Below are 23,905 nucleotides of genomic sequence, written 5' to 3' on the forward strand. Positions count from 1 at the left end.
CCTCTCACAGTATGTTATGACCATGTTGTGGTCACCTATTTAGTTTGTTTATTCTCAGGGTGGATTCATCCTTCTCCTTACTGGACAGCTACTACTCTTCGAGCCACACAGACAAAACTGACTTCCTTTTACCCACATAGGGAATTCCCATTTTTCTTTCTAATGAGAGAGATATTCATTTTGCTAGTACTGTTATTGAGGGACTATATAACTTTTTGCCTTTTACCCAGAAAATTCACTGAATTTTTCATCCATAGCCTTCACAAAAAATAGAAAGAATTTCTAGAATTCTAAAGCTAAAATTGAAAACACTCTTAGGATCTCTTCAATTCTCATGTCCTAGCAAATTCCTATTAGGATTTTTTTTAAAAAAATCTATTGACTTATTTGAAAGGTAGAGTTACAGAGAGTCAGAAACAGAGGCAGACGCAGCGCGAGAGAGGTCTCCATAGATCTGAGATGCAGAAAGTCATATGTTCTGGTTTTTGACTTTTTTTTTTTTTTTGACAGGCAGAGTGGACAGTCAGAGAGTGGGAGAGAGAGACAGAGAGAAAGATCTTCCTTTGCCGTTGGTTCACCCTCCAATGGCTGCCGCGGCCGGTGTGCTGCAGCCGGCACACCACGCTGATCCGAAGGCAGGAGCCAGGTACTTATCCTGGTCTCCCATGGGGTGCAGGGCCCAAGCACTTGGGCCATCCTCCACTGCACTCCCTGGCCACAGCAGAGAGCTGGCCTGGAAGAGGGGTAACCGGGACAGAATCCGGCGCCCTGACCGGGACTAGAACCCGGTGTGCCGGTGCCGCAAGGTGGAGGATTAGCCTAGTGAGCCGCGGCGCCGGCCCTGGTTTTTGACTTTTCAAAATCTAAGATTCTCACCCTCACCCTCTGGTAACCAAGACAGGGGTGCTGGCATTTCAGAAACCCAAAGTAATTGTGAGTGTTCTCTTCCAATGGAAAATTGCTTGGTAGAGGTGGGAAAGGAAAGATAGACTGAGCTACACATGATTCTCTAGAGAAATAGGAAGTATGGGTCATGGCGCTTTTGTAACAAGCGGAATGACTTGAAGGAGAGCCTAAAGAATCTTCCCTGAGGGTCATCTCCATTGGTAGGTGGTGCTCTCCTCACAGATAAATATTAAATATACAATCAGAAAAATAAAACCATTTAAAAAGATTTAAGCATGGCTGCAGCAGCATCTGATTTACCTTTTTGGAAGAACACTCTGATTTCCAAGTGGTGAATTTATTATAGGATGAGATAAAAGGAAAGGAGGAGAGCAATTAGGAGTTACATAGTCTAAGCATGAGATGGTGGTGGCTTAGATTTAAGCAATGGCCATGGTGAGACACACAGTGTACAGATGTGGGCTACATTTTGGATATATTTTGCATAGGGAATTGATTGACAGGGCCTACTGATTCACAGGAGTGTTGAATGACAGAGGGGGGGTGCAATTCAATGATGTGCCAGGCTCTTGGCATGAGCTATTTGGTGGACGGAACTATCCAACTACTTACTGGGGTAAGAAATATAAAGGAAGAATATATTTTGACTGAAGAAGAGAGGAATAAATTAAGAGCTCAGTTTCAAATCTTGGATATGCCAGAGAGACAGCGAGATGGAGATATTGCATTAGTAATCTTGGAATTCAGAAGATAAGTATAAGAGGATTTCAAAAAGCTCATGGAGGGGCCAGTGTTGTGGCAGAGTATGTCAAGGTGACGCCTGAGTGCCAACATGCCTTATGGGCATGTGTTCGTGTCCTGGGTGCTCCCCTTCTGATACGACACCGTGCTAATGTACCCAAGAAAGCAGTGGGAGGTGGCCCAAGTGCTTGGGCCCCTGCAACCCATGTGGGAGATCCAGATGAAGCTCCTGGCTCCTTACTTCAGCTTGGCCAAGCCCCAGCCATTGCAGTCACTTGGGAAATGAGCCAGTGGATGGAAGATTTTATCCCCCTCCCCCTCCCCACCTCCCTTTCCCTCTCCCTCACTGCTTTTCAAATAAATAAGTAAATCTTATTTTAAAGTTCCATGGAAAATGGAATTCAAAGGTTCTTTGGTAGTAAAACGTTTTTGAAATCATGCATAGCTGTTCCCTAACACATATTTTCCTTGAGGTTCTTGAAGACCACTAGTATGAGGTGGAGAAAGAGATTTAAGAGTTTTAGACAAAAAAAGAGATACTTTGTAAAGAAATGAGTGTGCATGCATTTCCTGGGAAGTTGTTTATAGAAGGGTAGAAAGGACTTAGCTGTGAGGAAAGTCTAATACTTCAGAAATTAGAAAAAAGAGAAGGAACTAACAAAGGAGACTATGAAGAAGAGTGGAAAGAAAACTAAGATATTTTCAAGGAAGGAATTTCCAGGAAGAAGGAGGTCACTGGAGTCAAACGAAGCACGAGAATCAGCACGGAAGGTATTTTTATATTTAATATCACTGAGGTGCTTGGTGACCTTGGCAAGAGCAATTTTTTTTTTCAAGAGGAGAGAATGGAACCCAGATTGTAATGGGTTGCGGTATAAGAGGAAGATGAGGAACTTGAGATACGGAGTGAAATCAACTCTCGCCAAAGGCTTAACTACGTACAAAGGGAGAATAATATGGAAGGAAGGGGAGGTAGAATAGAGATACAGGAAAACTAGATGGAAACATTGGTGGAGGGAGACTTTTTTTTTTTTTCATGAGACGGAAGAGACTTGTGTGTCTTTACAGATTTGCCGAAAGTTGTTTAGAAGGAGTCACTGGAAATAGAACAGAAGCATTAAAATTCCATGAGCTGAATATTCTATTCTTTCATTTTTCATCAATACATACTAGCCTATCCACACTGGGATTGCTTTAGTTCATTTCCTCATCATTTCTTACCTGTATTATCTGAAACTGTATCCTAACTGGTCTTGCTGTTTCCAATCTTCATCCCTTCAAACTAGCTTTATACCAGCAGTTCTCAGAGATCCATTGTCTCCTAGAAGTCTCTGAGCCCGATCAGGGTGCCATGAGGTCAAATTATTTTCATAATAATACTCACATATCATTTACTTTTGGCACAGTGTTGACTTTTTATTGATGGTACAAAAGCAACAATGAATATTACTGCTGCACTTCAGCATGAATCAAGGCAATGAAGCTAATTCCTACAAGTTGTCACTGGATTCTTCAACACCACTAACCCTCAGGAAAAAATTGTCAGTTTCACTTAATAACGTCTTCCATTAAGCAATAAATTTGTTAATGCTATTAAATCTCATTCCTTTTTTAAAAGATTCATTTATTTAAAATCAGGGTTACACACAGAGAGAGAGACAGAGACCGAGACAGATCTTCCACCCGCTTGTTCATGCCCCAAATGGCCTCATTGACCAGGGCTGGGCCCACAGTTTCTTCTGGGTCTACCATGTGGGTGTAAGGAGGCAAGCACTTGGGTACATCTTCTGCTGCTTTCCCAGGTGCATTATCAGGGAGCTGGATAGGAAGTGGAGCAGCCAGGACTCAAATCAGTGCCCATATGGGATGCTGGCACTCCAGGCAGTGGCCTTACCCGCTATACCATAACGCCGCTGCCTAAATGTCAACCCTTTAGTACAACACCTAATAGGCGTAACAAAAGGTTAAGTACTCATAAAACATCTTTGCTGCACAAATGAAGTATAATACTAGTCTCAGCATAAAACACTTGTGAATTGTGGATTGAACGTGCTGCTTTTTCTTCATGGAGCACTATTTCTTAATTTTAATTTATTTATTTGAAAGCAAAAGTATGGCCTATAACCATACACGATTCTTCAGAGACAGGCCTAAAGCTTCCTTTCAAGTCTTATCTCCCGTCAATCTCTCCTTTGCACCCTCCATGTCAGCTGCTTCATCATCAGGTAACTCGCTGGTCCTCCCACCTGCGTGACTGTCCTCACCTCGATGCCTAGCATATCTAGCCCAACTCGAACATCACACTCTCTCGGGAGATTGCCTTCTTGCCTGGCAGATGTAAAAGTCCCTTCTTCTACTTTTTGCCAATGCCTTTTATGAGCTTGATTTCAGAGTTGCCATCATCCTTATTTTCGCAAATGAATAAACAGATTCAGAGAAAGAATTGCACTGAATTAAATCCCATAGCAAGTGAGCAGCAAAGCTAGTACCTAACTTCCCAGCATTCTTTTCACACGTCCTATCTCTATGGAAGCTGTTGCAGGGCCTCAAAATGTTGGAGACACTGAAAGAAGAGAGAAATAATTAAGATGAGCTGCAAAAAAAAAAAAAAACTTTATGTTGTAGTATTCTTTAAGGAAGGAACCTGTTGGAACATACTTGAAGGATGTAATCCTTGACTTTGCCCCAGTATGAGAACAACCAATCAGTGCTTAAACATGTTGATAGCATATGGAAGACAATTTATGGGAAATAGCCTTGTCTTTTCTTGCTTCTTCAAATGGTTAATTCTACTCCACTCCAGCCACTCATTATCCTTAAATACAGTGCTAGAAGGGCCTTCAGCCACTCTGGAGGCCACCTAAGAAGTACTGCTCATATCTGGAGAAGCCTACTTGAGCAGATATTTTTCTGTCACAATTGCCTGCCGCCCCTACTGACCATAGTTGGCTCCCTCAGCTGGGAAAGGGACTCTAGACAAGGCCTAAAGCAGCATGCAAGGATTGGTGGGATATGTAACTGCCTGTTTGAGAGCATTTTGCCTTTTTTATGATTTGTCAAATGCTGGATTTTATGAGTTTTCTTCTCGGAGAAAATTAGTTTTAAAAGCTTTTGGTAAATGCCAAGTGATAATCTCTGCCAGGCTTCCAAATGAAGCTAGCCCTAAGGGATGCTGCTTGTTCTGCAGCATCTGGCTGGTTAGGAAAGGCTGTTCTCAGGGGCAGGGATCTAGAGGATGCTGATAGAAATTAACTTGGTGCCTGGAAGTTTTTAAAACACTGTCTCATGGTAAGGCTTTTATGATGAGGAAGATTGGTTCAGTTTAATCCACATTATTGGGGAACACCTGAGCCAGATCCCATGCTAAGGGCTTGAAACACAGAGTTGAATAAAATTAAGCCCACATACCTGAGAAATTCATAGACTCTTCAGAAAGGCAGAACCGTTGAGTGGTATGATTGGCTTGTGCTGTGTATATGTTCTGCAATATTGTACCATAATCTTCCCAAAATTACAAGTATTATGGATTAATCAAAATTTTTATATAAATAAATTTTAAAAAGCACTAGAGATTAAAAAATACAAACAGAAATACACATAGTTGTAACACAGTATTATCAATGCTGGAATAAGTATGACTGGAGAAGGAGTGACCATAATAAAAAGGAGAAGGCTTTCCTAGGGGAGTGATCTGGACAAGGTCTTAAGATGAATAGGTGCTCATTTATTCACAGGTAATTACATACTTTGAGAATGAAATGCAAAAGGAGTGGAGGTAGCAAAGATGAGTATGCTGGCTAGTCTCTTCCCTGATCTGTGTCTGACTTTATGGCCTATATCAATTGGAAGCCCTTGTCTGCTGGTTTCTGGCTAGCTTGGATAATTGAGGAGAGGCGGAGCATTGGCAGATCAAGAGTGAGAGGAAAGCAAGGTTCTGGTACTTCTTCCCCATTCCTTCCCTGCATTTGGGTCTCATTTCTGGCACTGACTGGAATCTTTCTTGATTATAAGCCCTCCTAGGAACTTCTTCACAGTGCCATCTGTCACAGGCATGTGGAAACACTATTCTATGTCTTTACCACTGAAGATCAAGGCTGTAACGGCTTCCTGCTTTTCCTAGACCCTGAGTGCTTCACTGTCTCTTGGTACCCTTAATCCTACCCAAGCTTTTGAAATTCGTCAATTTTATTTCATGTCAGGACCCTTAGAACTACAAATGAGAATATCCATGGTCCAGTTTTCGAGAATGTATGGTGGGCAGCTATTGGTGAAGTGAGGAAGGAGAGAGAGGATTTGAAATAGGGGCTACATAAGAAAGAGTCTAGCATGATCCTTTACAAGAAAGATCTTATATAAGTAGGACAAAAAGAGCTTTTACAAACTTTTTTTTTGAAGAGGAGAACTCCTGAAGATCAACTGATCTGAGGCATAGATGAGGCCTGAATTAATTGCTACCAGTCATTGAACATTTTCTATGTGCCAGATATTGTGCCATCATTATTTCACTGAATCATAACAACAGTCCTTAAAGATGAGCACTTGTTCACCTCAGTTTTACAAGTGAAGGAACTTAGGCTCAGAGAAAGTGATTTGCTGATTTATCACTAGAAAAGTTTGAACTTATGTCTGTCTCAGTCTAGAGTTTGAGGTCTCATAGCACCCAAGTAGGTGGCAAATCAGTCTACAAGACTTTTAGGTAATCATTCAACCCCAGGATTCCATGAGACTATGAAGTAAGCAGGCATCTCCAGATGAGCCCACTGGCCCATCCACTAATAAAAGGCAGTGGTTGCTGACTTGGGACCAGAGGGCCCATTCAGCAGCACATGTAGAGATGCCAATGTCTGTCCTGCTGGCTACGTCTTCCCAATGACTGAGTGGAGACAGAACCACACAGCTGATTAATTCTGGTAGAATTCCATGTTCAGAAATTCCAAATCCATAAGCTCTTCTATTGGAAATTTGGCTCTTTGATATGAGTGGATGGCAACTGTAGTGGCCCCTATGCCTGCTGAGCACTGGCACAAGCTAAATTGACCTGGCCAGTGAGTCTAAATACCAAATCACAGTTTGATAACAAGCCTTAAGAAAATAAAAGGAGGAACCAATTTTGAACACCTGCCCTAGGGTTGGCATTTTCTTTTTGTAAAAAGTATGCATGTAATATTTTTATTTTATAAACAGAGAACAGACAGAGCTAGAGAAAGAGATTCTGTCCACTACTGGTTCACTTGCCAAATGCCCACAGGGAGCCAAAGATGGACCAGGCCAAAGCAAGGAGCTGGGAACTCCATCCAGGTCTCCCATGTGGGTGTCAGGGACCCAGCTACTTGAGCCATCATCTGATGCCTCCCAGGATGTGCATTAGCAGAAAGCTGGAATCTAAAGTAGAGCCAAGACTCAAATCCAAGCACTCTGATATAAGATACAGGTATCCTAAGCAGCATCAAATACCCATCTCAAGGCTCTGTACTTTGTACTGATTCTTCACTACAATCCCGAGAGGTATGCCAGCACCCTCACGTGTCAGTGAAGAAACTAAGGTTTAGAGAGGGAAAGTCGATTGCCTGGATGTAAATAACTGGCAAGTCTCATAACAGGCACTGAAGTCGAGGCTCTGCCTGCCTATCAAAGCTCATATTCTTTCCTCTCATACTGTGTGGTCAGTATCACAGAGCAGTTAAAGCTCAGAAATGGGAGATGGGGTTTGAATTGTAACTTCACTGCTTCTTAGCTATCTGACTTTGGGCAAGTTGCTTAACTCCCTGAGCCTCAATTTCTTTATCTTAAAGAGGCAAGAATAACATCTGCCTCGGAGTTTTGCCATGGGGACTGGATTCTTATTTGTAAAGCACTGAACACCATGATTGACACACAGAATTGATGGAGGACCCTTTCTATCCCCTCCAAATTTAATTCTTCCGTGCTCGTATTTGGAGAGAAAAAAGAAATAAAGTAGCTCAGGGGGAAGGGTCTTCTAAAAGGAAATCAGCTTTTCACCAGGAGCTTGAGAAAAGCTCAGGATATTGTCTGACCATGTGACACAGAACACCCTGCAAATCTCGAGAAGACAGAAAGTACATGATGTCGGTGTCTTGTGTCAGATCCCCATGACCACCCTCTCTTGCTCCCTCACTGCAATTGGATGTTTGTTGCCTGGTGAGCACTCTCTGACCTTGCTTCCACTGTCAGATCTTGACATTGCTGCTAATGTGATAGCAAGAATGGAGATAATCACCTAGAGGACAGTCATCTTCATCATAAGCTATACCAGCTGGGCCAGAGGGTTCTAATCCTGTCTGATGCAAAACAAAAGCTGTATCTGTATTTCAGAAATTAACAAGGACAAATAAGGGGCCCATGATCACATCTTCCTGACCCAGCACCAAGGAAGCTATATAGCATGTACAAATGTGTATGTTGTGTATAGATGCCTTTATGTTTTCTGGAAGTCTACAGTGGTGAGCGAGGAAAACATGGCCTCCACTTCCTACTGAAGACATTTGTATAATTGGAGGAGAAACTGAGGATGATCTGAGATATCTTGACTACACAATGGGTGGCCTCCATTACCATGATCTAGCTGTTACCCCTGGCCCAGTCAGGGAGCATGGAGCCTTGAGCATGATTTTTGCAGTTTCTTTCTTCTCCAAGACTTTGGCATAAGCCTAATGCTTCTAACTGATCGGTTGGATGGACATCAAGCACTCAGTGGTTGTGCTATGTTATAAAGATATGATGGTTAATTTTACATCAAATTGATAGCACTGTGGGATGCCCGAATTAAACATTGTTTCTGAGTGTGTCTGTGAGGGTGTTTCTGAATGAGATTGGCATTTGAATCAATGGACTTAGTAAAGTAGATTGTCCTCAATGCGGATGGGTATCATGCAATTCTTTGATGGTCTGAATAGAACAAAAAGGTAGAGGAAAGAAAAATTCATTCCTTTCCCTTTCTGCCTGATTGCCTGACAAGGGACATGGATCTTTCCCTGCCCTCAGCACTCCTGGATCTCAAGCCTTCAGTCTTGGTCTGAATTAGACCATCAGCTTTTCTCCAGTTTGTTAATGTTAGATTGTGCAACTATAAATATGTATATATTTTGGTTATTTGTAAAGTTTTATATATTTTTTAGATTTAATAATTTTTAAAGGTCTATTTTATTTACTTGAAAGGCAAAGTTATAGACAGAGAGGAGAGAGATCTTCCATTGGCTGGTTCACTCCCCAGATGGCCACGACTGGGGCTTGGCAAGACCAAAACCAGGAGCCAGGACCTTCTTCCAGGTCTCCCATGCAGGTTCAGGGGCCCAAGCACTTAGGCCATACTCTGATGCTTTCCTAGGCACATTAAAAGGGAGCTGGATCGGAAGTGGAGCAATAGGGAGTCAAACCAGCACACATAAGGGATGCCGAAACTGTATGTGGCAGCTTAACCTACTATGCCACAACACTGGCCCCAGACTTAATAATTTTTAGCATTTTGCCATATTCACTTCTGTTTCTCCAGAAAACATTAATACAGATTTAAGAAGCACTACTGTTGTTGTTGGACACAGTTGAGATCAAATCTTAGCATGATTAACCTCTGTGTGATCTGCAATAAGATGTTTAGCCTTGCAAAGCCTCAGTTCCCTCATATATAAAATTGGGATAACACTATCTCTTCCAGAGCTTTTGTGAGGATTAAATGTGAAATTCAATGTAAAAGTGCCTAGCAAAGGATCTTTCACTCCTCCACCGCCTGATTCTTTCTCTCAGCTATCAATCAGCATACTAAAGTCTTCAGAAATTTTAAAGTATAAGTTATGGGTGAGTGTTTGGCACAGCAAAACAGCAAAACATCCAGTATCAAAGTGCCTGGGTTCAAGTCCCAGCTCCGTTTCCAATTCCAGCTTCCTGCTAATGCACACCCTGGAAGGCAGCAAGTGATGGCTTAAATAGTTGGATCATTATTACCCATGTTGAGAGACACAGATCAAGTTCCTAGCTCCTGGCTTTGGCCTGACCCAGTCCTTATCATCGTGGACACTTAAGGATTGAGCTCCCTTACCTTTCAAATGAAATGAATAAATAGATAAATAAGGAGTGAATAAAAATATGTTAATATATTTCTAAATTAAATTAGAAATTCAACGCCTCTCCTTTCCACTCGTTAAGCCTACATAACTCTTTCCCCCATAGTCAGATAAGCTTTGATCTGGAGATTGGCCTTCTAGGCTGTAGATGGATCTGAGGAACAGTCATTAATGACTCATTCTCATGATTGTTTCACCCCCTTTGCTCTTCTGAGCACTTCCCAAGGCCAGTGAATTCAGTTGTGATGGCCACATGTAAGGTGCCTCAGATTTCTATCAGAGATTCCTATACCTATTACAATCCTCTGACCGATGGCTACAACATGCCTTTTTTTTTTTTTTTTTTGACAGGCAGAGTGGACAGTGAGAGAGAGAGACAGAGAGAAAGGTCTTCCTTTTGCCGTTGGTTCACCCTCCAATGGCTGCTGCGGCCAGTGTGCTGCAGCCGGCGCACCGCGCTGATCCGAAGGCAGGAGCCAGGTACTTATCCTGGTCTCCCATGGGGTGCAGGGCCCAAGCACTTGGGCCATCCTCCACTGCACTCCCTGGCCACAGCAGAGAGCTGGCCTGGAGGAGGGGCAACCGGGACAGAATCCGGCGCCCCCACCGGGACTAGAACCCCGTGTGCCGGCACCGCAAGGCGGAGGATTAGCCTACTGAGCTGTGGCGCCGGCCTACAACATGTCTTTAAGCAGAGTGCCTTCGCCAGATCACACAAAGCTCATATTAGTCCAGATACAGGTGATCCTGTATCTCCCCCATCTCCAACTTTATTCAGGCCCTGGCCACCTTCTTCTTTACCTGCCTTGTGCTGCCTGCAGCAGCACAGCATCTACAGTGAAAAGTTTCTTTCTCAAATGCCAGTTAAACTCTGGGTTCGGGGTGGTGGTATTTAGGTATGAGAGGACTTTCGGCTAATGAAAATATGCCATGTGCATATAGCCTCAGAAGTGCCATGGCCTCCATTCCTATCCTGGCTTTCACCAATTACTATGTGACCTTGAGCAAGTGCCAATCTTTCTGAATTTCAGGCTCTTCACCTGTAAAATGGGACTAAAGTGAGTTGGTTGGGAAGCTCAACTGAGATAATGTATATAAAATCTATGTGATATTTATGGCAAGTGGTAACACTTATTTCCACCCAATTACCATCCTAACACTTATGGCAGATCCGGTGGGAAGGCTCAAGGCATCAGATCTCTCCAACTTAATGGTAGATGCTAAATAATATGTATTTCCTTCCTTTGGTCCCACTGTGGGACCTGTTTTGAACTCCCAAGACTCTGCATTCTAAAATGAATAGTCTCTAGATCTGATTCTCATACCTTGTCCACTTGTGATGAAGGCTGAATCCCCTTCCTCCCTTTGTCACAGTGGGAGCAGCTACTTACACGCTGCCTATGCTTATTTCCAAGAGCTCTTTACATTCACTGGAAGGCTCTTTAGACCCATTTCTGAAGGTTTTTGAAATATCTTCTTCACTTCAGAGAAAATGGTGTGATTTCTTGATGGATATAAATATATCCTAGACAGCTAAGAGTCCAAGGTTAATTTCCAATTTAGTGGGAAATCAGTCAGCAGCAGAATAGGGCTTTTATCCTCTCTCCCCTCCAGTCCCTCTCCACACCCTTGATGACTATCTTAGAGGGAACACCATAGCACAATTGGAATAACAGAAGGAGAGCAAAATGTAGGAAGAAAGGCGAGTAACTGCTCCGTTTTGACCCTATCCAGCCAGACTGATGGTCTTTCTCTTCCAGCCTCTGAGGAACAGTCTGGAACTTTCACTTTGCACTCCACTGGCCTCATAACACACATCAAGTCTCTACATAACAGAGTCCTTCAGGAAGCTCAGCTGGGCTGATCTGTGCTGACACAATGCTAGAATCTCAAGGGAAAACTTAAGAGGCTCAAAGGTATGAAGAACTTTGAAATCAATTTGGCTTCAATCTCTCCTCTAGGAGAATTTTCCTAAATTAGTCGATTAGGATTTTCCCAGGGGATTAGGTAAGGCACTAGTCTGAATTTCAATCCTGAATTTACAATTTCCTGATGTAGAATTGGGCAAACGATGTCATATTTTGTGCATCAGTTTTCTTTTTCACCTATAATATATGGCTAACGCCAGTACTTACCTCATAGGAATGTAATTAAGACAAATTAAATAAGCCCATGAAAAGCAATTAGAAATGCACTGTCATGCAGTGAACATCATGTAAGTGGTTAACTCTTACGGCCAAATGATACAGCAGTGGGAAGACTTCTCATGTTGGACCTTCAAGGAAACTGCTTCTGCCTCTCTCCCCCAAGACATGAATAGAATGCAACTAGTTAAGGGACTGTCAATTAGCATCAAGGCACCATTTAGGAGTACCATCAGCTGCCAAAGAGCCCTCCCTTCCATATGCTTCCCGATTGTCTTGTGTGTGTATCTGAGAGATGAGAGAGGTTGACAGTCCTGTGGCTTTGAACTGCCCACCTAGGCGGCATGTGAGCAGTCGGTGATTCTTTAGGAGTAAGGTGTTGACAACCATGTGACTTCATATTGAAAGGCAGGGCTTCTGTAAGCAGTTACTTCATGCCTGTTGTAAGCAGCTCTTATGGTCCCCAAAGAGATGCCATGTGCTAATACCCAGGACTGGGATTACATAGCAAAACGGATGTCAAACATGTTAAGGTTACTGTTTTCTTGAAGATAGGGAGACTCCCATAGCTTATTTGTGTGGGCCCAGTGAAGCAGTAAGCCCTTAATAGCAGAGGCAGAAGAGGAAATCAGAGAGCTGCAGAAGGCAAAGCAAAACAATTTGACGTGATGCTGTTGGCTTGAAGAAGGAAGTGGGACACAGGTCTAAAATGGGGGACTTAGTCCCACAACAAGGAACTGAATTCTGCCAAAAGAAACCCAAGACTCAGAAGAAAACCATAGGCCCAGCGAATACCCGGTAAAACCCTAAGCAGCCATGCTAGCCCAAACTTCTGACCAACAGAAGCTGTCAGATTATACATAGACATTGTATTAAGCTGCTAAATCTGTGATAATTTGTTACAGCAGCAATAGAGAACACTAATACAATGCCTCTGGGCCTCAACTTGCACACTTGTCAAATGGGAACACAATTTCTTGATCTACCTACCACATGGGGCTATTATAAAGATAAAATGATGTAAGGGACCTGAGAATTCTCTGTAATTTTTCTTTTCTTTTTTTTAAAGGTTTACTTATTTATTTGAAAGTGAAAGTTACACACACACACACACACACACACACACAAAGAGGAGAGAGAGAGAGGTCTCCTATCCGCTGGTTTACTCCCCAAATGGCTGCAATGGCTGGAGCTGTGCCAATCCGGAGCCCAGAGCCAGGAGCCTCTTGCGGGTCTCCCACGTGGGACTTGGGCCATCTTCTACTGCTTTCTCAGGCCATAGCAGAGAGCTGGATCGGAAGTGGAACAGCGGGGACTTGAACAGGCGCCCATATGGGATGCCGGCACTGTAGACGGCGGTTTTACCCACTATGCCACAGTGGTGGCCCCTGCAAATTTTCAAATCATAAAACTGATGCATGCTCCAACTGGGAAAAATATCAACTGGCTTTGAAGCACTTGAAGCAATTAAGAGCTTGGAGCTTGTAACATTTCAGGATTTTCAGGGCTGCTCCTCTTCCCCTAGAGATGCAGTGCGGTACAGGAGACATCAGACAACCTGGAGCTCAGTGGGCTTCCTACCTGAGTGGCACTGGCTGAGTTACATCACTTCTCTGTGCCTCAAGCATGAGGATAATCATCCCTGCTTGGACTAGATGATATGCCTGAGGCTCCAGTGAAGCAGGTGAGCACATATGGAAACAAAGTACCCAAATGGAAAGCCTATCAGGCTTCCCCAATGTGTGCCCTCCCCTGGAAACAGGTATTTTGACTTTGGTAAATTGATCAACAAAAGGAGGATGGGGTAGGTGTTTGGTGTAGCGGTGAGGACACCACTTGGCACACCAATATCCCATATCAGAGTGCCTGGGTTCAAGTTCCGGCTCCTCTTTCAATTGCAATTTTCTGCTAATGTGTACCCTGCGAGGTAACAGGTGATGGCTCAAGTGGTTGCACCTCCACCACCCACATGGGAGACCTGTATGGAGTTCCAGGTTCTTGGTGTCAGCATAGCCCCAGCCCTGGCTCTTGCTTTTCAAATAAGGAAATGAAAAATGTAAAAGCATCAAAGTTTTGATAATGTTGGATGTGTTAGAAATACAAAGGTTAGGCCGGCACCGCAGCTCAATAGGCTAATCCTCCACCTGCAGCGCCGGCACACCAGGTTCTAGTCCCGGTCGGGGCGCCGGATTCTGTCCCAGTTGCTCCTCTTCCAGTCCAGCTCTCTGCTGTGGCCCGGGAAGGCAGTGCTTGGGCCCTGCACCCGCATGGGAGACCAGGAGAAGCACCTGGCTCCTGGCTTCGGATCGGTGCAGCGCCAGCCACAGCGGTCATTGGGGGGTGAACCAACGGAAAAAGGAAGACCTTTCTCTCTCTCTCTCTCTCTCTCTCTCTCTCTCTCTCTCTCTCTCACTGTTTAACTCTGCCTGTCAAAAGAAAAAAAGAAATACAAAGGTTAAAAAAAAAAGTAGGGGCAAGATTGGCACAGTGATGAAGATGCCAGTTGGGACACTCCCAGCTTTTGATTCCAGCTTCCTGCTAACACACCTGGGTGGCAATGGATGATGGCAGGGTGCTTGGGATCCTGCCATCCATGTGGGATACACAGATAGAAATTCTTGGCTCCTGGCTTCAGCTTATCCCAGTCCCGGCTATTGGGGCCATTTGGGGGGAGTGAACCAGCAGATGAAAGACCTCTTCTGGCCTTTCAAATAATTAAAAACAAGAAAGAGAGAGATTCCTGTGCTAGTACTCGGCACATTTTCTTCCTTTGGCTCTGATGTGAGCTTTAGGCAAGCCCCATACCCTCTTCGACTCTGTTTCTCCATTGGGAAGAGGTCAGTTTCTAGCCAGTGGTCTTCAATAGCATCAGAATCACCTGGGGAGAAAAGTGGCCGATGGCAGTGGAAAGCACTTTTCCCTTTTATAGAAGCCTCTCCTACCACGAATAAACGATTCCCCAAAGGCTCAAGTCAGAGGAGTTTATTTTATTAGGTCAAAGTAAACCTATTCAGGAGATACGAATTGACTTCTCAAGTATGTCATTTGAAGCAGCTGCTTCAAATAATTCAATATAATTAAAAAACTGGCCAATTTCAAGCTGGTTAAGTACAGCCATGCCTCTTCCAGTTCCTTGCAGTTCCCATTAATGTTATTTTGCCACAAGTGAAATCTCCTTCTTATGTGAACTGAGGATGCTGAGCTCCGGCCAGAAGGAGGCCAGCAGTGTTGCCCACATTTTCTTTACAATGCAGGCTGTGGTAAAACCCACACCCAAGAACAAGAAAATGTCAAAGCTGAAAAGGCCCTGTGGGACTCCTGATTTAAAAACAAACGATTTGTGGTCTGAAGAGGGAGAGGAATTTGCTCAGTATTGAGAGGCAGTGACAGAGCTGAGTCTGGACAGCCCCTCCCATCCCACCACCCACTAGGGCCCTTGAAAGGAACTCTTTTCCTTGCCCTGTGTTGCCTTCCCCACTGCCTGTGCTGCTCAAATTTGAAAGCCCAGTAACTTCCATTACTCTTTATTCCCTAGGCTGGTTTCACTATTTCTGAGGTACATTAACTTCCCTTACAGCTCATCAAAGCACAAGGCCATAGGCAAAGCAATGTAAGACGCAGGCACCTACGGATTCAATCTTTTTAACCGCTCCCAACATACAAGATTGTCCTTAGCCACCATATTTTGATCCTTGTCTCACCAAAAGGGCTACCTCTTCAACCTTATTTGCAGCTCAAATGCTATGTATCAGTGCTTCGAAAACTTCAGTGTGCATAGGAACCTCTTGGAGATCTTGTTACAATATAGATTCTGATACCAGATGTCTGGAGTGGGTCTGGAGAATCTATGCCTCTAACAAGCTCCCAGGTACTGCTGACCCTGAGGCTGATGGTGGGCCACATTTTGAATAGCAAGACTTCCAGATGTTTTCAGCAGCCCAACTTCTAAGCATCTTTTCCACTTACCTTTGGGACTCCTTTTATTTCCTGTTTGTGGATTAGAAACAGAAAGGCTCCTTGAGCTTTCAGGCCTGGTTTTTAACACCTAGTGTGTTGGGCAAATCATTTCTTGTCTCATTGAGGCTCAAGTGCCTTTATATGTAAGAAAGGCTGTCACCTGTCATACAGGGATGTTGTGAGGCCTGAGGGAATGATGATGCCACGTGCAGAGTGGACTATAGTGCAGGAGTACTGGGTACAAAAGAATTCAGTACCTAGGTTTCTTTAGATATGTAGAAGAAAGGCAACATGAGTGATAGGCAGTGGCTGCAACATCAAACCCTCAAAGATTGTTTCCATGACAAAACTGCAAACAGAGGCCATTATACTAGACAATCTGCATATTTTATTAAAAGTCACATAAATGGGCTCTAGGATCTTATTCTTTTTTCTGACATCGCATATGTGTGTATCAAAGAAGCAGTCTTTTCTAGCCCTCTATTATGGTTCGTGGCATCAAGAGCTTCATATCCCCCACTAAAAATAAAGGCTTTTCTTCATTGGAAACAGCTCTGCAAGGTATCTTGCCTCTCTCTGCAACTGCAACTTTTTTTATTGTTTCTGAAGTTTTTTCTGGGCTTGCAATGTGTCAAGGCCACTTGTGTGCAGCTACTTTAAAAGCAGTATAATTGATCAACATTTTCTCAAAATGAATTGTTTTTCTAGTCACAGAACTACTTTTGCTTCTACTGCTTTACTTGTTCTAGAGTTTACAGAATCAAGGAACCTCTTGAAAGGGGAATAATACTTTTCTGCAATAGCCAATTATTTTACAAATACTCTATAGGACACTATTGTATTACTAAAATTGGATTGCTTAGTTTTGCCCATCTGTGCTTGTATACCCAAACACACACACACACCCACACACACCCACACACCCACCCACACACACCTCTTTTAAAAACAAAACTTCAAAAAAATTTAAATATTTCTTTTTCTAACCCATGTTTTGACTTTTGCTATCACCACAGAAAAAAATTGTAGCAAATTGACCTCAAGGCATAAGTTGCCGCAGAGGCACTGAGACCTTTCCTGCCTCTCAAACTGCATGTGTGGATGTCGTTAGTCTCTTGCGGGGAAACTGTCCACGCGACAGCCTTGGTGAAATAGAGTTATACACTAAGGCTATTTTTCCCTTTGTAAAACGGCTAAGTCATTGACCTAACAATCACCCACTGAAACACAAATCCTTTACAAGGTAAAATCATTTGATCCTTTTAGAGACATTACCAAATGTATAGCTGAAGGTGATGAGAAAACCCTATTTCGAAATATCTTTCAGCCTAATTTTCATTCTCTTGTAAACTAGACTTGCTTCCCCTCACTTCTTCAAATGCCTGATTTTTAATGTTTTGTTAGGTAGGCCAGAGGCAACATCCATACCAGCACCCTGTAATGTGGATTGTGTTCAAACACCTGCCTCAGTGTGGCAAAAAGAGAACAGCATGGGAAACACAGTCATATTCAAATCAAAGTTCTGGAATTTACTTTCTATGTGCCCTTGAGATAGCTACTTTAGCCCTCTAGGCCATAATTTATTTGCAAAATTACTTGTGTGATTGCTGTTGTGAGGCAAATATGAAATGATGCATAGGAAGCACCTAGTTCTTAGTAGGTGCTTAATAAATGTGCATTCTTTTGCTAGCATTGACAAATCAGGAATTACAGTTCACCAGTTGCTAGTTTCTCTCACCTGCTGGCCAAGACATGCCAATAATTTCCTAGAGTTGCCATTCTCCAGTTATCACCATCTTCCATAGCCTTTTCTGAATGACTATGTATCCACTAAGCCTAGGCCAGCCAGTCTGTCTCATTCCACAACACCATGCCTCTCCAGAGGATTTTGTTCATTAAAGCAGAATGTCAATGTTTTACTCTTGCGTTCTTCTTGTATAACCCAACACAGACAGAGCTCTGGGGGGCCCCCTCCAGGGTGCTGGTCCCCACTCCCCAGGCTAGGTTCTTAACCCATGTCCCAAGCAACACTCATCAATCTCATGGTTATATTTCTAGGACAACTCCTCCACTCGGATTGCAGTGGCTTTCTCTGGCTTGAAATAAACTTCGGATTTTTGTAGTGGTGATTATGGTATGTTCTCTCAAGGAACCTACAGGGAAACCATGCCTCTAACATCTTCAGAGGTACCGAGCCCCACTGGCCACTGCTCAATGGTGAAATTCTGCATACCTACCTGCTTTAGTTATACATCCAACAGGACAGAGCAAGAAGGCCACAGCTCTGAGACCAGAACTCAACAAGAACTCACAGACTCCCTTTGGGGATAGCAGCAGGTGGAATGATGGCCACTTGGCTCTCTTGCTCCTGGTTTCTTAGCAACTCAGCCTTTGAGACCGGATAAAATGGAGAGAATTCAATGTGGCCACCTGGGCATGTCTCGATTTAGAATCGCATAAAGGTTCCATTCAATTGTTTACACAAAGGCTCTCAATATATTTGGCTGATAGGTTCCTAACTCATCAATAAACAATGTTTGGAGTTCCATCTTGGAAGCAACTATTGCCTTTCAGTTACTAAGGTATCTCAGACTTGGTTTGGGCATATGTGTGTGATCTCATCATTCTTTCTCGTTCTCTCCATATTTCTATTTCTCAGTACTACAATCAATGCCCTATTAGGATGTTACTATAAGCATGCAAGTAGGAAAGACTGTTCTCTCATACTGTTCAATATTTTCATTATGCAGACCCTAAAGACAGGCTATGACTCCCAGTCATCTGTGTGGGAACACATGGACTGACACTGCTTCTGGCAGTTTCCTTTTTCCAAGCAGCAATTAGAAATGTCTACTCCTCAGATTTCTTCCCCACCACACCAATGCTGTTTTATTTTTCTTTCCAATGAGTGAGGTGGTAAATGAAGGGGATTAGGGGCTTATGCCTAAATTTTCCACTTATGTGGCACTCAAGAAAGAAGGTAAAAGCCAAACTCCCAGGAATGATGGCCACTAAGGCTCCTGACCATACAGCCCCTTGCTAGATTAGTTTGGTGGAATGGAAAGAACCTGGTATAGGAGTCCAAGGACTAGGGACCTTGTCTTGGTGTGGTCGTTCAGTTTCTCTGACTGTAAAGTGGATAAACTAAATTATTTTGTAAGGTCCTTCCAATCCAATACTTCATGGGTTGTAAAAAGAGTCTTTTATTTCAAGGGCTACGGTTCTTAAGCCTTATTGGGTCACGAGCCCATTTGAAACTCACTAGAACATTATTGACCATCTCCCTAGAAAAGGCGTATTGTCAGGGAATTCTGCATACCAACATAGGGGCATTATTGAAACCCTGAATCCATGGACACTGGGTGAAGAAGGGCTCCTTTTGGGAGATGAAAGAGCTTATCTGCAGAAGGCAAAAATGAAGCAGCAGTGACAGCTTCTTGGCCTCAAGCCATCTTAGCAATTTTCCCTAGCACTTTGGCCCAAGAATGGAATTCTTACAGGACAAACAGTGTCTTCATTTTTTAAAGAAATGTTTCCAGTTTTTGTGATTCTTTTTTCTTGATTGCTTGGAAAGGAACCTGTCAGGTGAGAACAGGAGAAACACTAATCCAGATGGACCTATGCTGTGACATGCAAATCATGCTTTGCAGATTTGTCCTAAGCGGCTGTATACAAGAGCAGGAAGGCCACCTTCCTAAGTCCACATGGGGAGTTGCAGAGGCATCACCCATGCTGTCTGGCCCCACAGGAGCACAGAGGCTCTTCACGACATATTGCAGTACCAGAGTGCCAAATTGGCACCACTGTCCATATCCTTAGTAAGGGACATGTTAAGATTCTCCAATATTCGGCAAACATTCCGACTCCCCTCCAACCAAGATAAGCAATGGCCATAGCTTAAGTGGCCTTTAGTTCACAATAAGACCCCTGAGACTGGTCTTTAGCCCAGCATTTGATGGCCTTTTAAAGAAGCAGGAAGTTCAGACAGGAATTTAAAACTGGGCTCCTCTCTTCGACTCAGGTCAGTGGCCATCTGGGTTTCAGCAGAGTCTGGCTTGAGGGAGTGCAGCCATTCACAGTGTTGCAGGAGCTCAAGATAGACCTTCCGAGGGGATGAAGACAGAACATAGAGGAGAAATAAACACGTGTCTAGGACATGTGCCCCTTATTCGTGGCTTCCCAGAGCCTGACAGTGCAGGGCCAGGAAGGAGCTGCTCTTCAGCACAAAATGACTCAGCACACCAGGGTTTGAAGACGACCCTTTCAGAGCCTGGAAAGGTCCCCTGAGGCCATGGCTCTTTACAACCTGAAAGAGAAAGAAGAAAGGAGAGAATTAGCTAGGACTAGCCAAGACTGAACAGCCACTGGGTAGCGGGCCTGTCTTGGTATATGAGGTAGCTAAGCCTACAACTTGTGGCCAATCTTCTGTGCAACAGAGGTTGGCTGGGAAAAGGCCCATACAAATCAGATACCACAGAAGATGCCCGAGATGGTGTTATAACCAGGGCCGAAGATTTTGTGCCTTCATCCTCAACTCCAACTCCCAAAATGTCTATGTGAGATAACAGAAGCCTGATAGTAGAACTCTGACCTTAACCCCTGGGCAGCATGCCCATTGTCTCTGTGGTTCTCCAATAACCCCAAACTTCCTTTTACTGGGATTGCACCTCCTTGGGGGTTGATCAAGAGAATTTTATCTACACGTGGATCTCTGTGGATTGCCAATGACAGGAGAAGAATAGAAAGCTAGGGAGCACATGGAGGGCTGAGCTCCAGATACTTGAAGTCTACACTGCTTTGGGTCATACCAGAAACCTGACAATCAATTCAATCAGAACTTCTATGTAGAGAAAGGAATCTCCCTGACTTCTGAGTCTCCCGTGGCCTTAAACATGTCACTTCTCCCCCATCAGAACCTCAGCTCCTTCGTTTACTGAAGTAGAACACATACTTGTATTATCCTCCATACTTTTGGCATGTTATATAGATCAACTGAGATAATGGATGTGAAAGGGCTTTGCATTAGACTAATGGAAGCGACTAAAGATGAAGGTTCAGGTGGGTAATACTGAAATAGCAATTTGATCTAAAGAAATGAAATCCCTCTACAGATTCCCCTTTTATACCAAAAAGGAGGTTATGATTTCTTTATAGAACCAAATAAGGGACCTGTGTTGCGGTGTAGTAGGTAAAGCTGCCACCTGTGACATGAGCATCCCATATGGATGCCAGTTCATGTCCCGGTTGTTCCACTTCTGATGCAGCTCCTTACTAATGGCCTGGAAATGCAGTGGAAGATGGCCCAGGGCTTGCACCCCTGCCACCCATGAGGGAGGTCTGAAAGAAGCTCCTGGCTCCTGGCTTTGGCCTGGCCGAGCTCTGACCCTCGTGGCCATCTGGGGAGTAAACCAGCAGATAGAAGATCTCTCTCTCTCTCTCTCTCTCTCTCTCTGTCTTTCCCTCTCTCCATATCTGTGATTCTTTAAATAAATAAGTAGATAAATAAATAAATAGATTCAATAAATAAATAAATTAAAAAAGAACCAAATGATTCAGAGTTAGAAGGTTCCAACCTTCTAAGACTGAGAATTGAATCTCAAAGAAGGAAATGTACTTGCCCCAAATGTCATAGCTTATGATTCTTAATGAATTCAATTTAAGGAATCTGTAAAACTACTCTATAGTTTGTTTAGAAAAGAAAAGAGAAAACTGATTTAAAATCACACAAAACCTCAGAATCAAAAGGCACTACTTTTAAAGGTCATGTATTACAATGGAAATGAACTGAAGCATGGAGGTAAGTTCCCTTCCTCTGGACCTAGCTGGGTTTCTAGCCCTCAACAACTCAGATCTCATAAAGAAGGCTTATATAGAACAAGGTTTTGTAATTAGGGTAGAGATGACATACCTGTGGCCTCAACTCTCATCTCCAGGAACTCTGCCTTGCGAACTGTAAAAGAAGAAAATGTCATTAAAACTCTAGAAATCAGGACTGCAGAGGCAAAGCAAAGGAATAGGGGACCCTTCCAGGCCAGTGCCCAACAGACCACCTGAAAAATGGCAAAATGACCCTGTCCAGATATTTCAAAACATGCTTAAAGGTCGGGCTACTTATCTGGCAAGTTTGGAGCGCTCAGTCTCCCAGACACAAAGACATCTTTCAGATGCCAGAACAATCCTTTGAGTACCAGACTATAGGAGGCTAGGACAGCCCAGGGAAATTGGCCCAAGACTACAGACTTCATTCTGTGATTTTTCTCTAGTAACAGGGTAAGGAGACAGGGTAAGTAATATATGAAAAATGAATTTTCCTTTGCCTTAGGTTAGCTTTGCTCAACTTCTAAATGTGCTTACATAAGTCCTACATTAATCTTATATGAGGAGAGACAGGGAGAAGAGACAATCAGAGAATAAAGACCCCTCCAGGGCCGGCACCATGGCTTACTGGGCCAAGCCTCCGCCTGCAGTTCAGGCATCCCATTTGGGTGCCAGTTCATGTCCCAACTGCTCCTCTTCCAACCCAGCGCTCTGCTATGGCCTGGAAAGCAGTAGAAGATGGTTCAAGTGCTTGGGCTCCTATACCCACGTGGGAGACCCAGAAGAGGCTCCTGGCTTCTGATTTCGGATTGGCTCAGCTCTGGCCACTTCAGCTATCTAGTGAGTGAACCTGAGGATGGAAGACCTTTCTCTCTGATTGCAACTCTACCTCTCAAATGATTAATTTAAAAAAAATCCCCCTACAGTGTGGCCAGCACACCCCATACAACATCTGGTCCCCAGGGCTATGCCCTCAGCCTTCTGTTTTTCTCTCGTCTTCAGTCTATTCCTGCTCCCTGAATGATCTTTTCTCTATCACCAAATACTGCGGACCTCCACACAAAGAGCTAGTATTCATATTGTAGTATATGTGAATAATACCCCCTACACGGAGTTATACAGTGGCTGCATTCAACTATTCCACTACTAATTCAAGTCCCAGACAGTAGCCTAAGTTGCAGTTATACACTGGGTATCTCTAACTGGATGTCCTATATTGTCTTCAAAATCACTGTCCAAAAATCAAGCATAGTAACTTTCTCAAAGAGCATATTCCCTGGTTGATTACTGTAGCATCTACTTTCATTGCTCAAGTCAGACTCTTCTCTCTCAGTCCTTCTCCAACATCCCATATTTGAAAAGTCAGCAAGCTTTTTGTGAGCCGATTATGTTCCCACTGGCAACACCATACACCAGGGCTTCATGGACTTTTGCTATGATGATAAGTCTCCTAACGGGCCTCCTTGCCGCCAGTCTTTATTCTGCCATCTTTTCTCCCTGCTGTCAAAGGAGCAATCTTTTTATAACCCAGCTCAGAATGTGCATTATGATGCTTAAAAATCCTCCATGATCCCCACCCCCATCACCAAGAGTCTATGGAATAAAGACCAAAGAGAAGTCATACAAGGCTGTCTTGCTGGCCATTTTACTGGCTTTACTTTAAGCTAAGCCCCCCTCCACCTCACTCTCACATTCTAGCCAAAATGGAACACTAACTACTTCTGAACCCATCTTGCCTAAGCTTCCCTGCCTCCTTGAAGTGCCCTCCCTTCCCTTCTCTTCTTAACAAACCACTATTCCTTTTCTTAGAGTTATTTTTTAAACACTATTATGGAAGGGAAACGAATGTCATGTATACACAAGGGAAGCAAAGAGTTGCAGGACAAGGTTAAACATGATCCTTTTCCTTAGAGATGAGAGAACAGCTTGGCAACAATGATCACACATGGGACTGGCCATGTGATTAGTTTATTGATTTTGATCAGCAGCCACCATGGGGATGCACTTATGCAAACAGTAGTTACAAGTAGAGGCCCAGATGTAAGGGATGTTTTCCTCATGTAGATGCTGAGTGGGATGAACCTGTAGGTACCTAGGATGGCTGTTCACAATGTACTGGAGGGCAGGTGTAATCATATTGGTCTTATCTACACTCCTGCTGAGATGGAAGCAGAGGATAAAGAACAGGGTTAAATCCAGGTTCTAGAAGCCCAGACGTAGAATAAGTAGGCGGTACTTGACTGAAGTGCCTTTGTTGGCTAT

The 23,905-nt window shown here is 43.5% G+C and overlaps 1 protein-coding gene across 1 annotated transcript in view; it reads right to left on the reverse strand.

The window, feature by feature from the left end:
* Positions 1–16,191: 16,191 nt before the first annotated feature.
* The window catches only part of OPHN1 (oligophrenin 1), a 363,857-nt gene continuing 356,143 nt past the window's right edge, over positions 16,192–23,905 (reverse strand). Inside the window, exons 24-25 of the mRNA XM_051827157.2 lie at positions 21,735–21,776; positions 16,192–20,132 (exon numbers count right to left, since the gene is read on the reverse strand). Coding sequence (XP_051683117.2) covers positions 21,743–21,776 — 34 coding nt within the window. The 3' untranslated portion in view covers positions 16,192–20,132; positions 21,735–21,742. The remainder of the gene's footprint in view (positions 20,133–21,734; positions 21,777–23,905) is intronic.

Source organism: Oryctolagus cuniculus, chromosome X (assembly GCF_964237555.1).
Source record: "Oryctolagus cuniculus chromosome X, mOryCun1.1, whole genome shotgun sequence".
Classification (NCBI taxonomy): domain Eukaryota; kingdom Metazoa; phylum Chordata; class Mammalia; order Lagomorpha; family Leporidae; genus Oryctolagus; species Oryctolagus cuniculus.